The sequence below is a fragment of the Lissotriton vulgaris genome, chromosome 5, assembly GCF_964263255.1.
Source record: "Lissotriton vulgaris chromosome 5, aLisVul1.2, whole genome shotgun sequence".
In the NCBI taxonomy this organism is placed as follows: Eukaryota; Metazoa; Chordata; class Amphibia; order Caudata; family Salamandridae; genus Lissotriton; species Lissotriton vulgaris.
The window spans coordinates 215,699,838-215,717,788 of NC_141693.1; the positions used below are offsets into that span (position 1 = coordinate 215,699,838).

Genomic DNA, 17,951 nt, shown 5'->3' on the forward strand with positions numbered 1-17,951 from the left:
ACTTAAAGAAACCTTCTTTTCCAAAAGTAAATTTAACCATGTTCAATAATTGGCAATTTCAAATGAATATGTCTGAATCAGACATTAATGATGTGATACACAATGGAACCTATAACTCATCCAAATTTCCTGGTGAAGGTGTAGCCTTTTGGCCTTATGATTCTGATACTTGTCACAGACTTTCTTTTCCAACACTCTTAGACCCAAAATTATTCATCCTGATCCATGTTACAATAAACAAACACAGTTTTAGTTACCACATAAAGGGTAGATAAGCTGTGCCAAAGATGGCTGAAACACTTTAGTCTTTCAGCTGTAAAAGAACACTTTTCCTCAGTGAGCGAGAATATACAACGAATTAAGCAAATATTCAGAGAAAGAAACTGCATAAAGAATTAGGCAAATAGATCAAGCAGACATTCAGTTTTTAAAGTTATTAACAATGGAATGCATACGCTTTCTAAAGGAGTGTACTCATGTAATCACATTTTGTTCTCAGCCGTAGACCTCCTGAAAGGAGACCTAAATTTATTATAACACATACAGGCCCAATTAAGATTAATTAGACAACTAAATTGGGCACTATAAACATTTAGAGCAGGTTTTGTGCCTTGGCAACTTCTCAATTAAACTGCCCTGTTTGTACCATATAATTTGATGCTAACACAAAAACAAAATGGCTAAAATGCAACTAAATACACCCTAGTAAGTATATAACAAGTTGAAGATGCACAATTTACAATCAGTGACACTCCACTTATTACCTGGTTAATACACATTACCTACTATAACCTTTCATTTTCACGACTGTCAAAAATATAAATCTATTGTTTGGTTTGAAACTAGGCACATTTGTCCCATTCATAGAAGCTCTCTGTTTAACCACCTGTTTAAATGAAAATAAAGATAACCCTGTGTATATCAGTACATCAAATTGCAGAAATCACTTAGGACACTCCCTTTTGTGTGACACAATATCACCATGGCCTGTGTAGTGCTTTGATTCCAGGGTTAAAATGTGTTTTTACAGTTTTTCCCATTGCCTCCATTCCCACACATCAAGAACTTCTGAATAATGGTTCAAATTTATTTTTAACAAATGTTACTTGCTGTGGATTGGAACCAGGCCAGCAACACCTGAAAACAGTTTCAGAAATAATACAGTGCAGTGGAAGGACATTGTATCCTCTGCCTCAAAATAACATTAGGAACATGCCTAGCATAATCATGAAATCTAAGCAGGCTGCCGATTTGAATAAATTATTGTCTGTTCCGTTACAAAAAAAGTCGCTTTAATTATAGCAGTTGAAGTTTATAATCTGCAGACAACCAGTACTGCTTCAGTAATTCAGAGCCTGTTACCAGTGCTTAATTTGAGCCAGTAGTTTCAGGTGCTAGGCACTAGCACTTGCCAACACCAGCACTTGTGACAGTCTGCCACAAGGTGGGACTGTCTGGCTAATTTAAAGATGACCACAACAACAGTTAATTACTCATTCAATGTACGTTACAATTACTTTTACCTGCTGCCCAAGCCATTCTTATAGCTTTGGGGGCTTGAAATAGTCTAAATTGTCCCCCACTTGTAGGACTGTGTGATGGTTAGCAGTGTTGTTATATCATTGTCAGCATGGCTGGGGCAAAGTGTAGTGCAAGCTGCAGTGGCCTCCTGACGAGAGCCCTGGCACTGGATGTTATATACACGATACCCAACACATTTTGCTGATATCGTACAACCGATATTCATCTGTGTTAACTGGCATGCATCTTTTTTAAGAACATTGGATCTGGTCTGGTGACTGGATTTAAAGCAGTCTTTGGACTGAATCCGTATTTTTTCACCCTCTGTTCTACAGCCTTTTTGGAGGATTTCCAATCATGATACTACTAATCAGCTAGGGTAACATCATCTTTCTCCTGTTCCGACAAGGAAATCAACATACGTATCCAGGTGAACAAAGCAACAGAGAGACTCTAGCATGCTGCATGGGACACGCTTGGCTATCTGAACTCAGTGAGCACTGGATGCTCAAACTTCACAAAATGGATACTACACAATTAAAGCCTGTGTTCCGGTGCATAAACTATCCAATTGAAATCATCGTGGACTTACAACAGTTCCCAGTGGCTTATCTTGATAGGGAAATCAATATTTAACCTCAACATGAGCACCAGAAACAATGCTGAGTAATGCCTCTGTCCCTTCAATAAGATGCCACCTATGATAAAGCAATAGCACCGTGGCACTTTTCGATGCAGCTCTTGATGAGTGGCTTGACTCGCAGTAATCTTTCGAGCCCCATGGAGAGGAGCCACAATTACCATTGAGTGCTTCAGATGAGCAAATAATTGATGGTCCATCAAATACACAGATTGTCAACTATGAACACACACTGTATGGTTTTCGTAAAGATCACACATATGCTGTGTGTGCACCCGCCGATGTCAACACATCCTCTGATGAGGTATTAACTCAACAAGTTACTTGACCAACAAACAACAATTTGCTATATATAAACCAGAAAACACTGCATTTTTATGAACTGAAGAAAAACAGTTTCCTTCATATAAGAGTCTGCAAATATTGCTTTTATTTTTATACTGCATGTTTTAAATCCAGCCCCTTCCATATCATCACTGCTATGTTTAATTGGCAACACGTATAAAACCCTTCAGATGGACTTAAATATATATTGATTATTTGAAACAATATAAGGCTTGTGTTTTCACCAGGGTCAGCGGACTCGATAATTCTCTCGCCTCGGTGCCCACTCTGATCAGCGACCACACTCGGCAACTCTGGGCATTAGCTTGCCTCATCTTCACTAACGGCCCCACCAGACCGCCGGGGATGCCTGGTCTCACCCTGGAGATACCCATTAAGGGACCATCTCTCAGGGAAGCCAGGAAGGGTTTCGCTGCGGTCAAAGCGCCTTGGGACCCTCCGGGTAAGTAGTGCGCTATATAAATGCCTATACATACATACTATATGAATTATATGTATTGTTCTTGCTATTTACATATGTGATGTATTGGTTGCTTTTGTTTTATGCTTAACTAGCAGCCCGTCCCGACGTTGCCCGGGTATGAATTGCTGCCGGCCAGTAGTATATTGTTTTGTAGGATTTCGTTTTGATAGCATTACTTATCTGTGACACGCCTGTGAAACGCTCCGATTCACAGTGCACTGCTGATGCACTGAAGAGTGTGCATTTAATAGTGTGTGAACTCGAGTTGCCCTACTTTATTTTTCCTTGCAATATTATATAGCGCGAACTCGACAACATGGCATGAGCACAATTTACATTACAGAAGAACACATTCATTTGTGGTAGGCACGGGGAGACAAAGCGATGTGCCTGGAATCACAGGATGTTGAGCTGATGCCGAGATTCGAACGTAGCTCCTCAGCTCAAAAGTTCGCAATTCTAGAACTTGTGGCGGGAGGTGTGTCTAAAAGTGTATGTCGGTGCTGGCCATCAATGAGAGAGACCTGTGCATTTTTCAAATGGGTGGTGAAAAAATATGAGTATGTTGCTGGAGATGTGGTCCGCCGTGCTACCAATGTACTTACCGGGGAGGGTAAACACCCATTATTCCGCAACTTTCTTTCCGCATACCATCACTCCGCATACTTTCATTACGAAAGTACCATGACTCCGCAATGCCATTATAACGCATGGCATTACATTTTATATGCTTTTACCACGCATACATTTACAAAGAAATTCGTTGTAAATGCATGAATGGTAAAAGCATGTTTTTTTTTTTAATGTTTGGATAAGGTAAGTATGGGTATAGGGGTATATGTTTTGGGGTACTGAGGTATATGTTTTGGGGTGTTTGGGTATTTTAAGGGTTGAGATATAGTTTTGGGTTATGGGGTACAGGGGTAATTTTAGGGTTTAGGGATAGGTATGGGTTTTGGGGTACAGGGGTATTTATAGGGTTCAGGGCTACGTTTGGGTTGTGGGGTACAGGGTTATTTTTAGGGTTTAGGGATAGGTTTGGGTTTTGGGGTACAGGGTATATTCTCTTCTTGACACTGTTGGGATAGGATTTTTTCTTGGTGTACGCAAGCTGTCTACAGTTTTGTTGTATACATTTCTCTTTTCTGTACCAGAAAATCAAAAAAAGAAAATGTAACAGTTCCACCAAGTCACGGGAATCACTGCTAAACATGAGCAGCCTGAATATGAGACGCATAAACATTGTCTCACTAATTTTTAGGCAATTCTCAAAATACTTGGGGCCCGATTATGACTTTGGCGGACCTGGAGCAGGCCGCGATGACAGCACCCAGTTCCTGGGCCGCCAAAGTCAACTGACACCCACCTGACAGATGTTATTTTTTTTAATATTAGTTTGTTTTTGACCCACCTCCTCCCCCTTCCCCCGCCGTTCCCTGCCAGCAGCCACTACTTTTCATGGTGAACTCTCCTCTATGAAAAGGCTGGCGATGAGGAAACTCGTAATAAGCATGGCAGTGCTGCAGCGGTACCGCCATGCATATTACTTACTCAGACAGCCGTGCCACCACCAGGGACGCGGATCTCTGTGGGTTGCAGCTGCCCAAAAGAAATCTGACCGCCGTACTCTTAATACTACCGTCGGACCACTGGTGCGGTGGTCCTCGAGAAAGTCCTCGACCGCCACTGAACCTCCCCAGCGAGTTTGGAAGTCCCATGGACCTCTAAACACGTAATCAGGCCCTTTGAGGTACACCTGAAAAACTATGCAAATTTAAGCTTTCCAAGGAAATACTTATTTACCCTAACCTACAAATGCAGAATGTCAGCAGGCAGCGGAAGTCTGAGGTAGAGCCAGTATTTTTATTCACTTGGAAACCATTTGTCATTCGATTAAATCTCTTCACCTAGGCAAGCAGTGTTATTGGTACTTTGGTCTCCTACTTTTTTAGCCTCAGAGTCATGTGTACATTGAGGATGGAAAAAACCATCAGTAATGTCTGAGAATACCTAAAGCACTGAGACTCTGTGCACTCAAAAACATAAAACAGAAAGCCGAACAAACACACAACTGTGCGATTGTGACGCACCTCCCCACCACTGATTCCCCTCAAAAGAGTCCCAAAATTGGGAGTCTTCTAGCTCACAGGGTGTGCATCTCCACTGCTCCTGCCGGTTCCAAGGAGCAGTCTCCAAGACCAAATGACAACTTAACACAAATGCGGAAAGCACCACCTGCACAAGAAATAATTTTGTCTGTCCACTGTAGGTTTTATATAAATTGTTTGTTATTCTTCTTGGTCACAAAACAAAAGCCGACACGTTTCGTCCAACTGGTGTGGACTTCATCAGGACTTAAGATAAGGTCTTCTAGGGTACTAAATCTTCGTACAGATGTAGAAGAAGGTTTCTGTCCTGTGTAGGTACTCAAATGTAACTGCACCCTCATGGATCCAGGGACAGTTAAAAATAAAACAGCTTCCATGCCGTAATCGATTGCAGTGAGGGACGTTCCGTATTTTCGTCCTCTTGCGTTGTTAGTGCACGCAAGAGGACGAAAGTACGGAACGTCCGTCGCCTACAGTGGACAGACAAAATTATTTCAGGTACAGGTGGTACTTTCCACATTTGGGTTCACTCTGTGGGTATTTTTAACATTCCTAAAGGTCACACCTTGAAGGTCCTGAGCACGTGTTATCGCCCCATTCCTTTCCAAAACAGATCTTAGAAAATGTGGGAAGAACAATTATTTTGACTAGATAGAACAGTTTTAAATTCCATCGTCGACAGAAAATATCCCAGACCCTGATTTTATCAATCCAGAAACGCCATCTGCTGCCACCAATGGCACTTCGGCAACACCGTGTTGAACTTAAATGTATATAAAGTTGCTTGAGTCGGGCATATATTTCCTCAGAACAGGCGCAAAGAGTTCTACACAAATTCGAAAATGATGCTCCATTTCAACATGCACGTTGATAGAAAATAAATGCAAACCATGCACATCATGCTTCAAATGTTTTCGAATCGCTGTCCATTCCTCAACACTAAGGGGAAGATTTACAAGCCCCATGCGCCTTATTTACGCTGCAGTTGCGTCACTTTTGTGACGCAGCGGCAGCGCAAATCCTGCTCCATGGTGCGGGGGTACTTACAACGTGACGCATCTGGGAGATGCGTCACTTTGTAATGCCCTGCCCCACATGTAGGCATTCCTGTGCAGGGGGGAGGGGAGCGTTCCGGCACAGGAATGCCTTCTAAAAGTGGCTGAGTGAAATCTACAAGATTTCACTCAGTCACTTTTAGGCCCATGCTGTGTCAAAACCCTGCGCCTGCCTGAAGCAGGCATAAGGATTGACGCAGCATTGACTAGATAGGGCCCCCAGAGCCTTGCTGGAGCTGCGTCGCGCTTGCGGCGCAACTCCAGCAATGCGTCACGTTTAAGGCACAGATGCGTGACGCATCTGTGCCGTTTTTGCCCCATGGTGCGCCGCATTGTAAATGTGGCGCATCCATGATGGCGGATCTCTGGCGCACAATAACTGGCGCATCCCTGCTGGTTTGCAGGGATGCGCTAGTTATTGTATATATGCCCCCCCAACCTTTAATATTAGATTTAGAAAAGAGTTACCGCAGCCGCTCACTTCAATTTAGATATCAGCATGGAAAAGGGGAGAGAGATAGAGCTAGAGATAGCTAGAGAGGGAGATAGGAATAACTCCAAAAACAGGAAGTGATGAGAGGAGAAAAAGAACGGGTTGTTGGTGATTAGTCTTAACACCCTTAGCAGCACTCAAACATCAGGGCGCTCTTGCGCCGGTAACACGTCTGACACTAGTAACAATTCTGCTGATGCTACTGAAATAAGCGGAGAATCGCGGGACAGGACCGGGAGCATCAGTGTTTTTCCTGAAATGTGTTCTTTAATGTATAATCCAGGAACAGGTGAGACGTGTCACTAGCTCTGCCGCTCGCACGCAGGGTTTCTAATGAAATAACAAGCAAGCAGGAGACAGGCGTCACCGCGCCTGCCTGGGCGCTCTCGGCTTCAGAAATGTACAGCAAGTGGCGACAAATGGCCTCACTTGAAACAGAATCGAACATGCAGTGTCTCCTCATTACCGACAGCAGGAAGTAGGGACATGGCGAACTACAGATGTTACGCCCGCCACGCAAGAGGATGCCGAGTAGCAGAATGTGCTCGCAACAGCTGTAATGATGTCTAAAGTAGCATGCCCCTGCTCAGAACCTTGCAATAGCATCATCTAGAAAACTCTCGCCAACAAATGGGCAAGCACTGGCTGGCAAATATGAATTTGGGGGCACATCCAAAGATTGGGACAAGATAAAGGGATCTTTCCAAGTCCCGCACCTGCCTTCCATAGGTGGGAATTATGACTGAACACAGATTATCTTGTGAATGCTTCACAGCACTTCCTTAACTTTAGGGATTAGTGGAATCCTGACAGTATATGACTGGGCACATAGGAGGGGTCCAAGAACCAAGAGGTTGATGGCAATATATTTTCAGGATTTTCGATATGCGCAAATCGTATATTGAATCACAAGGGTAACAATTCATTATGACGATGTTTTTCATCGAAGGGTTGAGTGGCATCAAAAAGATTATCATAATTTTTTTCACTTGCGTTCTTATCTCTACTTTTTTTAAATTATAACTTGTTCCAATTTATACTTCATCTCACAGCCTTGAAAAAGTCGCTATTTGACGACACACGTGTTGGTTGTTTCTGAAGAAAAACTTATGAACATTTGATTGTACTGAAAATTATACAATCTCTTACATACACAATAAATTGAACCACTGTTGGTAAACAACAGCCAGATTCATCAAAGGCCCGTTTTGCGAGTCTTTAATAGCGATTCATAAGGAATCGCTATTACAGACTCGCAAAATGGGATTCATGTAGGAATCGCAAAATAAAATACGATTCCTACACATTCCTTATTTCCGATTAGCAAATTGCTAATCGCAAATAAGGAATAACTCCCCATATTCCTTATTTGCGATTAGCAATTTGCTAATCGTAAATAAGATAGCGATTTAAAGGGTGCCAGGGGTGTCCAAAGGACACCCCTTAAATGCAAATTTAAACAGGTGTTGCACACACACATGTCCAAAGGACATGTGTGTGTGTAACATGCAAAAGAAAAAAATGCACTAAAGTGCTTTTTACTCTTTTTTCGCAATTTACCACGAAGTCAGACTTTGTGGTAAATTGCGACCAAATATTGCGAATTCGCAATTTCTAATTGCTTGATTAATTGCATTTAAGGAATCTCTATTAGAGATTCCTTAAATCCAATTCATCGCAAATATGCGATTTCGCTAATAGCGATTTTTGCATTTGGAATGATGAATCCCAAATGCAAAAATTGCATTTGCAAAGGGCCAGATTCTCAGAATCTGGCCCTTTGCGAGCGCAATTTCGCTTGATGAATCGGGCTGCAAGTCCTTTATGTTTGGACCTCACAATTTTGCGACACTGTTAGAGTCCTTTGGTCTCTATCTATATGGCATCAAACAGAGCCGGGTCTGGTAGCTTAGTGGACTAATGCGCCCACCGTACAGGCAAACATTAAACCTCATGGTCATCCTTTCATTTTTCTGAGGTCGATAAAAGGAGTACCATTGATTTGGGTAACAATAAACATCTGTTATTCAGCTCCAAGAGGCCCTTCTGACAGGCCATGCATTTTACAAGTACACATTATGTTATGTTAACTAGACAACAAGAACACACCTCTAGTGGTCTATGCCGTTACTCAGATCTTCAAATAGTAGCCTTGGAGCATGCTTAAACTATGTCTGTTGATAGTCATAGAAATGTCAAAGTCTATAGTTCTAGAAATTAAACAAGTTAATACCCACAACGAGTACACATTTCAATATGCCCAGAATCTATTCAAGTGGAACCCTTGCATGGCCTTGGTACAAGACTTTTCTAAAGACAATTGATTATCAAGTACATCCATTGGCGAGGCCTCCCCGCTGCACTCCAGCCTGAAAGCTAAGGGTTTAAAGGTTTTGATGGAGTACTGAGCCCTCAACCCTTACTGAAAAAGGAGATCCACTCTTTTTGCCAACTTGGCAGAAAAGAAAACATAATATGAGGTTAAACAGAAATAGGGTTACCCCCTGGCCAGTTTTATACGGCCATGACCAACATTTTAATATCGTACCGGTACACACATTACAAAAACCACCCAAAGCCGATATTTGTTCCCCTTACAAGAAAACTCTTTCAAATGTGTTCTACGGCAGCCCTATCGGTCCCTGACTGACAACTGAAGTGAACAAAGGCAGAACGGCTATGTTAAAAATGAATAGGCTATTCCAAAAAGCTCAACTCGAGAATCATGCCTGGGCTTTTGTAGAATCTTGAAACCCGAGCAGAAGGCCGATATTCTTGTCTGGAGAAGGTCGCAGCCCCATGCAGAAGCCATGTGTACTTGGACAAATCCAACACAATTAATGCTAATATTGCTCCATGGGGCCTCCTCTTCAATAGATATCGGTGTGATGGTAAAGAGCGCATAATGCATCTGAATCTCCATTGGAAATCCAAGAACAGGGTCTCAGTCACCCTAATAGGCAGAGTAGCTACCCCAAAAAATAATTTTGCTGCACTCTGGGTCCTACTGCAATAGTACCACGAGTCTTTGCTGTGGCAAAAATAATTTTTTTTTTAAATCACAAACGCCTCAAAATGGTCACTTCTAGAAGTTCCAGTAGGGAAGGAAAAGCCACATCCACTCTAGCATGTTTACTTGCTCAATAAAAGTCCATACAATTGGAGTACTGCAGTGTGCTGCCCAAAGATATAGTGAAATTCAGTGAATGGCCCAGGCTAAAATCAATGGCCAGTGTTGCATCTTCTCCACTGTTGGAAAATTGGTTTTAACCAAACATTTCTCATGTTAGGGGAGAGGCTCACAATTAGAATAACCTTTGCAATTACTCTTATGTCTAAGATGAGGTCAAATAAGTGAACTGCAAATTGTCAGTGTTTTCTATTCAGTACCAATCGGATGAATACTTGAGGAACTTTTAAATAAGGCTATGAAAATAGACATTGTAGATGTTCGGAATGGCCATTGAGGATGTCTGGTGTGAAGGATGATTCTTCCAGTAGCCTCCTTCTTTTTGATGAGTAGGAGTACCTTCAATAAACTTAATGTAAACATATTTTTAGATATCTCTCTTACATTGTAGCTCTGTCTCTCGTGACCGTGCTAGTGAGGCCTTGTGATGGGTGAATAGATCTGAAACGGGTGAAACTGAACCACATTTTTCAAAAGATTAGCAAGCACTGCAAGAATTAAAGAATGACTTGCCTGGGCATTTCAGGGATCCTGCGACTATTTTCCATTTGCAAACCCTGTATCACTTTCTGGTATTGGAAAGCCTTCTGTGTTGCATGTGTTACGTATAATTACAACACCACTTCGCTGATTTCCATTTTACCTTCTATGCTACATTTATTACATGTATGTCAAACACCCTGATTTAGATTTCGTGAGCGCCTCCTTACCTTGGCCCACTCTCTGGCTTTGATCTTTATCTGGTTGAAGCTTCGTTCCTCAGCGTAAAGTGCCCCCATGAAGGATCCGATGGAAGTGCCGCCCACCATGTCGATAGGGATGCCTGCTTCTATCAGAGCCTTGATGATCCCGACCTGAGAGAATCCCCTGCACAAAAGGAACGGGAAAACATCTTAACAAAAGAGAGACCACATCCAAGAGAAGTTCAACTCAACAAGTACTGTGAAAATAAATCTATGCTTTTACTTAGCATACACTGTAAGGTAGTGAGGAGTGAAAAACAAAACAGAAAAACCATCAAATGTTAGGTATCTTACGAAAATCTACACCCAACACTGCTCCTTCTCAGCCACACTTGTTCATGGAAACCCTTTCCAGAATCAAAGCACAGACAATGCTCTGCGTATGCTAATTCTCACTGGTAAGCGCCCTCTTTTGCATAAGAGATTTCAATGAGAAGATGAAGGGTGCCATCAATATCATCACACCTGCTTTGAACCAATAAACTAAGATATTACTCTGTATGCCATTAGTAATTTACAGTTTAAATAGTAACATGGATGACCGCTCAAATTACCGGGGGGCCACCAATAATTCATTGGAGGTACTTCCATCAGACAACCCCTAAAAGTAGCTGACTGCACCACCAGAACATATAGTTATTTTTAGGCAAAAAGCTCAGTCTTGCAGAGTATTTGAATAGAAAGACCACAGGGCTTGCAAGACGGCTGTAAATCCTCACAAAGACCGGGTCAGAGAATAGAAGGTCGCATGCTCCTCAGCCAGAAATGCCTCCCGTCAACCAACATGCAGAGCACAAAGAGATGGGGAATGAATCAAACGGGAGCTTCATGCTAGAAAGTGAATACAAGACTGTATGTGATGCAACACTAAACAGGCCATCAGCTAACAACCAACATTCCTGAAGTCCCTGCCACCTGATTAACACTTGTGGACAAACAAATCAGTGCATAAGCCTCCCTTAGTGGGTAAGGACCTGGGACCTCAAAGTATTGTAACATGTTGGTTGTGTAACCTCATCCAGAAATTCCAAATGTACTTCTTTTGTGAATACAAACTGCCATGCAACCTAATGCGCTAGGCAACTTTATAAAGGCAGACGCCCCTCTGCCAGAGAAGAACACGTCATTAATAGCAAGACTATAAAAGGGTGCAAAACAGATAAAAACAAAAGCATGCGTTCCCTTTCAGTCTAGTTCAATAACAAGATACCCATTGTGCTGGGGCATAAACCAAGCCTTTGCTAGAATAAACATGTAACCTCGGAGTCTAGAACTGACTCAACTATTCTTCACTGATCAAATACATTTTTACTGCAAGACTGCAACAGTAAAATGTTTACAATCTGTATTTAAATCTATGGTAGCAGACGTGTAAGCACATACGCGTCAAGCAGGAGTGTCAGGGCATGGGGTTCCAAACCATCCACCTTCTCGCTAGCATTCGCCATTTGGTAGCAGGTCTGGGCAACAACTTCAACTTCAGCTTAAATCTAGGCGGGCAGAAGAGCATCTTGAAAGAGAACCAGGAGCCTCCCAGTTTCAATTTGAGGACCTGAAGTATCCACTATAGTCAAAGCAAGATCCAAATAAGAAGCCCCTGAGACACAAGCCATTGCATCTCTACTCCTCCGAAGCAGTTTGGACATCCTCCCTGTGTCTTGTTGAAAGACACCTCTGAGGGAGCAGTGCCGTCGCTCGCTGGATTTCTAGGCTCTAGCACAGTTTCCCCACCAATTCTGAGCTTCCACGCTGTCACAAAGAAGGTAAATGGCAATCAAGATAACTAGTTACCCAATAGCATTACTTTTCGGGAGACCCCCAGCAGAAGGAAAAAACCCAAGATACTTATGTTTGAACCCAAAGACCTGTTTTATGAGTGTCAGCGAGTAATGTTAAAGCAAAGGAAGAGGCACGCCAGGTCAAGAGAGAGCAGACTCTGCTGGTTGGCATAACGAGATTGACACTTAATGCCTCAAACACCAAAGGGGATAAAAGAAAAGTCTTCGAAGAGACTAATGATCTTTTCAGAAAAAAAGTAGAAAGGTAGTAAATCATTTGAGGAGAAGACTCGATTGCACAGAGGAGAGGCTGCAAAAGAGGAGTCTGTATTTCTTTTCGAAATGAGGGATCTACAGAAAACTTCTTCCAATGGAGAGGCAAACATAATGCTGAAGGGGAGTAGTCCACTGGCAAGGGTTGCAAAGGATGCATGGGAAGAATGGGGTGTCAAAGATGTGAATACAGTGCACTCCCTGGACACAGGAGGAAAGGTGTAAGAAAGAAAATCTGACTGACATTGACGTTCAGGACCAAGAGACATGGCGGGGAAATCAGAGAAGAGTGGAGACACCATGCGGGGGAGATGAACAAGTTACTTCCCTCCGGTAACACCTTATCTGGTAGAGACTCTATAAAACCAGAAGTTCCTTACCTTGGAATTATCTCCAGGCATCAGATTGGATCCAGAAACTTTCGAGCAGTATCCCTGCACAATGGTAGGTGACCTAATTCGGCTCAGCATCGGTGGTGTCATCTGCACTAAAAGTGACGTGGGTGGTACCTACACAGTAACCACCTCAGCACACTCAATATAAGGGGAAAAAACCTCAACCTTTATTCCGGTCACGGAGCGGGGAGGATGAGAGGGTCAGTTAGGAATCTGCAGGTAGGAAGAATCTCTACCAGTTAAGGCGCTACCAAAGGTAAGTAACCTGTTCATCAGATATAGAATTCTAGCCGCAAATTCCTTATCTTAGAATATATATCCAACCAATGCCTTCCAGGAGGCGGGTCTGCAAACCCAACTTAAACCAGAAAGTTGTGCAGGACTGAACTGGCAAAATGCCCATTCCGATGGCTCTGTCTTGACCAGTTAGTAGTGCTTTGTGAAAGTGTGCAGTGAAGACCACATAACTAAACACAAGGAGATTATGGAAGGAGCAGTGAAACTTTACAGACACTCATCCCCAGTCACAGATCTGGATTGAATCCATCATCGTTTTTAGCCCTCTTCGCCACCCCAGTTCAGACACAGCTAAACGCAAATCAGTCTTGATACTGTGCCTCATGGGAACAGTCCAGCCCAAACTGTAAAGCCATGTCTTCCCTGGACCGCAAACAAGCATCCCGGGACCGGTTTCGGGCCAACAGCCCAGCCAGCTTGAATCCAGTGGCAAAGCGAGCAAGGGACCCACGTCTGGGCATACCCTGCCAACTTAGGGCAAACAAAGCAAACACAAGGAGATGATGGAAGGAGCGCTGAAACTTTTCAGACACTCACCCCCAGTCACAGATCTAGGTTGAATCCATCATCGTTCTTTAGCTCACTTAGCCACCCCAGTTCGGACACAGCTATATGCAAATCGGTTTTGACACTGTGCATCATGGGAACATTCCAGCCCGAACTGCCAAGCCATGTCTTCCCTGCACCGTGAGCAAGCATCCCGGGACCATTTTCACGCCAAAAGCCCTAATCAGCCAGGCCAGCTTGAATCCAGTGGCAAAGCAAGCAAGGTACCCACGTCTGGGCATACCCTGCCAACTTAGGGTGAACAAAGGAAATAAAAGGAGATGATGAATGGAGCACTGAAACTTTTGAAACACTCACCCTCAGTCTCAGATTTGGGTTGAATCCATCATCGTTCTTTAGCTCACTTCGCCACCCCAGTGAGTGTCTGGAAAGTTTCAACTCTCTGTCCATCATCTCATTGTGTTTGCTTTGTAAGCCCACATAACTGCCTGACAGACGTCCAAGGGCTAACGCAGTGGTCACAGCTATAGCTCTGGTAGAATAAGCATGCAAGTCCTCAGGTGGTTCTTTTGGGCCAGTGCAATGCAGATTTTTATGCACTGCACAATCCATCGGGAGACGGTACGTTTCTGCACAGCCTTCACTTTTCTTGCCCCAATGTATCCTACAAAAAGTTGGTCAATCACCCAGAATTCTTTTGCGTGGTAAGGTAGAAGGACCACAGGCTTTTTGGATCTAGATTGTGGTCTCCTCTTCTTCAGAAAGATGAGGCAGGGCAAAAAAGGTAGGCAGGGTGATCATCTGGCCTACGTGGAAAGGGCTGACTACCTTCGGAGGAAGGAGGTACGTGCTTTGAGCACCAGTTTAACAGAATAAAAAGTAAGGCATGTGCACTGAGACGGCACCAGAAAGGCATTATTGATGGTTAATAATCAAAGAGGGCAGTTGTGTAATGGCTCAAAGGAAGCACACATCAGAAAAGTAAAGACCAGGTCCAAGCCCCACTGGGGCATGGTGAATGGACTGGGAGGGGGGGTGAGGGGAGGTGCGGGGGGGAGGGGACATATGTTGCAAACCTTTCAGTAATCTCTTCATAACGGTGACTTAAAAAAGGAAAGATGGTCCGGTAATGGCAAAAATGAAGAAATGGCTGAAAGAAGGCCCTTAACTGTGCCCAGAGCAGAGCAATGCTAGGCCAAAGAAAGAACAAACAGCAGAACCTGAGAAAGAGGAGCAGATAGGGTATCAGAGCTTTTTGATACACACTTTGCCACAAATTTGTCACAACTGCAGCTGTATACCAAGTTGGAAGACAGACGGCAGGCTTCAAGAATAATATCACAGGTTTTGGGAGGATGGTCGAATGCTATCTACTGTCGCCGCTCAATCTCCACAGCCTGGAGGCAGAGTGTGAGGTTCTGGTGTGGAACCCTCCCCTGTTGCTGCAACAAACGATCCTCCTGAAGAGACAGCTTAACTGGAGGAACAATGTTCATGCTCAACAGCTAGGGATACCAGACACTCCATGCCCAGTCCGGAGCTACATGATTACTTGAGACCGGTTGTTCCTGATCTTCGCGAAAACTCTGAACAGGAGTGGTTTTTGTGTAAAGGCGTGCAGTAGGCTGGAACTCCAGTCGAGACAATAAGTGTCTCAGAGCGAGGGTAGTGAAAGGAATCCACTTTTCTTTCATAGTTAATATAGTGAATCTAACTTGAAAATGAAAATCACAAGACATCCACTCCAGCATTTGCAAAATCTCCTTCTCAACGTTTACATATATGCCCACATATTTTCGCACACTGCAACGATCTGCTTATATTTTCTCACATTCCTATCCTCTTGATGCTGCTTCCTCCAAGCACAGCCTAAAACTCTTGACATTTCCCAAGTATATGCACCCAGCCATTACTTTATGCTTCCAGTATCGGAGCTGTTCACCTGGCCATGCCATGCTGGAGTGGTGGCCTAATGGTAGCGTAGCATCCGGCAGACTGCTCACAGTGCCTATCGAACGTACCCAATATATCACTATCTAAGCATGCAAATACTGCTGTTTCTCTCTACAGTCTTGCATCCTAAAATTGCATGTTATTAGCATCCTTTATATTTCTAAATCCTGCATGAAAAACTGATCTTTACTTAAATCTACAGCCTCTGCTGTTTTTTCTTCTTTCCGGTGGCCCTCTCCTTCCCTTCTTTTCCCGACATGCCTCGTCTTTGACCACAACCTCTCTATTTCACATGCACCAATGCCTTAATGTCTATTAATATATTTCTGCAACTTCCTGCAACTCAAAGATCTCTACTGTATTTCAAAGTCATACTCCTGCTATAGAACAATATCAAGTCTCTTCTACCTCATCTCTTAGATCCAACAAAAATATGCATGAGCTCACATACCCCCTTCCCACTAATGATCACACCAAATTCCTATTAATTGTAATCTACCACAAAGGAAGTGAAATGAGCGCATGGAATGGTTTGTATTAATGCTGGACTAAACATTAACCCTGGGTTCCAGAGCAGCGTGCTGCTCGGCGTAAAGTGCTTCGACGCCTCGTAGGGGTAGTAAGCGCTATTTAAATGCAATTATAATTTGCATGGGCTATAGCCTATAGATTTATTTTCCATCTAATGCCAGCAGAGTTCAGGAATAGGATCAACGCTAAATACGACCAATTTTACTGGGGCAGGGAGGAGGGTTCCGATACAAACTGTTGACAACATTTCCATTTTCCATATTCGAGATGCACCCAGAACAATGTCGTCGTTATTTACGGCCCAGATTCAAGTGCGGCAGCATTGTGATTGCTTGTGTCAGCTGTCATAACACTGTCAGCAAGCCCATTGTTATCCTGTTCCGAATCAGCATGTTGAATAATAAGCCGGCGCATCTTAGCAGGGAGGCGCTCGTCATTCCAGGCCACGGTGCCGTGCCCGCTTCGGATCGAGATATCCATCACCCAGCATGAGCAACATCTGTATAATCACAGGCTCGGCTTCCGTAATGCGCTTTCATTAGCATGAACCTTCATTGCTGCGAAGGATATTTTTTGAACAGCCACTCTGCGAGCACGGATTTGGCTTTGTATTGGCAATCGGGCATTCTGAAAAGTGACTACACGGTGAGAACAATGTGAAGAAGTGACGTGTGTATACAAAGATAAAACAGATGACTCTTGACCAGGGGCGCAACTAGACCCTTCGGAGGAGGGAGGGGGGCTAACACTTAGAAGAGTAGGGGAGGTGGGGGAGCAATCTTCACAGGTACATTAAAATGACTTGTGGGGGGGGGGGGGGGGGAAGCTTCGCCCTTCTGGTATAATACCATGATATGTGTGGTGTCATTATTCTCAAAGATATACATTTAATAATGCATTTTTACGTTCACTGGCAAGTATTGTTGGTCTCAGCATATGACAACTTAATATTTACAATGGGTTCAGGGTTCTCCCTCAAGCAATTTCAGCAGGATTCATAATGTTGTGTAACACATTGAGCCATTAGACCTGATGAGTTGAGGAATTTTGGGTCATACTCCTTTGAGCCATCACAGGAAGTATTTCATCAACATAGACAAAATTGGGTCTGCAGACAGAATACTTAAGGTCTGTCCATCTCTAAATAAGGTGGACGGACCAAAGGTTTGTCGAGTAGAGTACTTCATCAAGTTTGCAACAGACTACCCTGCCGCCAAACTTTAAATCGGACCTAAGTGCATGACTCGACTTCCTTACAGTCAAGGGGAAGAACACCTCTTGTCCGGGGTTTGTAGCCCACAGAATGTTGAATTTCCATAATTCTAAATGGTATCCCTGAGTTTTAGCTGCCACCACATATTCTTTTTCTTTGATATGCTTAGACACTTCCAAGGAAAGACACTCAGGAAACACAGAAACTGAGCACGAAGTGTGATTATCCAAGGTGCCACCACAACATAGAAAGCAATCTCAAAACATGTAATCTACCCAGAAATCTTAGCATCTGTAAATTATTAAATAGTAATACACTTTTTAAAAGCTATTGGGCAACACTGCTTGTACTCCGCATCAATTTAGGTCAGTGGAAATTTTAAAGACAGCCTGATAGGTGTACTTCAGTGAAACTCTTTTGTGAAGGTAGGAGGATGTATTACCTGC

At 43.3% G+C, this 17,951-nt stretch overlaps 1 protein-coding gene across 1 annotated transcript in view; it reads right to left on the reverse strand.

Annotated features, from left to right (window-relative positions):
• The window catches only part of PNPLA7 (patatin like domain 7, lysophospholipase), a 1,710,105-nt gene that overhangs the window by 445,820 nt on the left and 1,246,334 nt on the right, over positions 1–17,951 (reverse strand). The window contains exon 27 of the mRNA XM_086921192.1: positions 10,526–10,682. Coding sequence (XP_086777318.1) covers positions 10,526–10,682 — 157 coding nt within the window. The remainder of the gene's footprint in view (positions 1–10,525; positions 10,683–17,951) is intronic.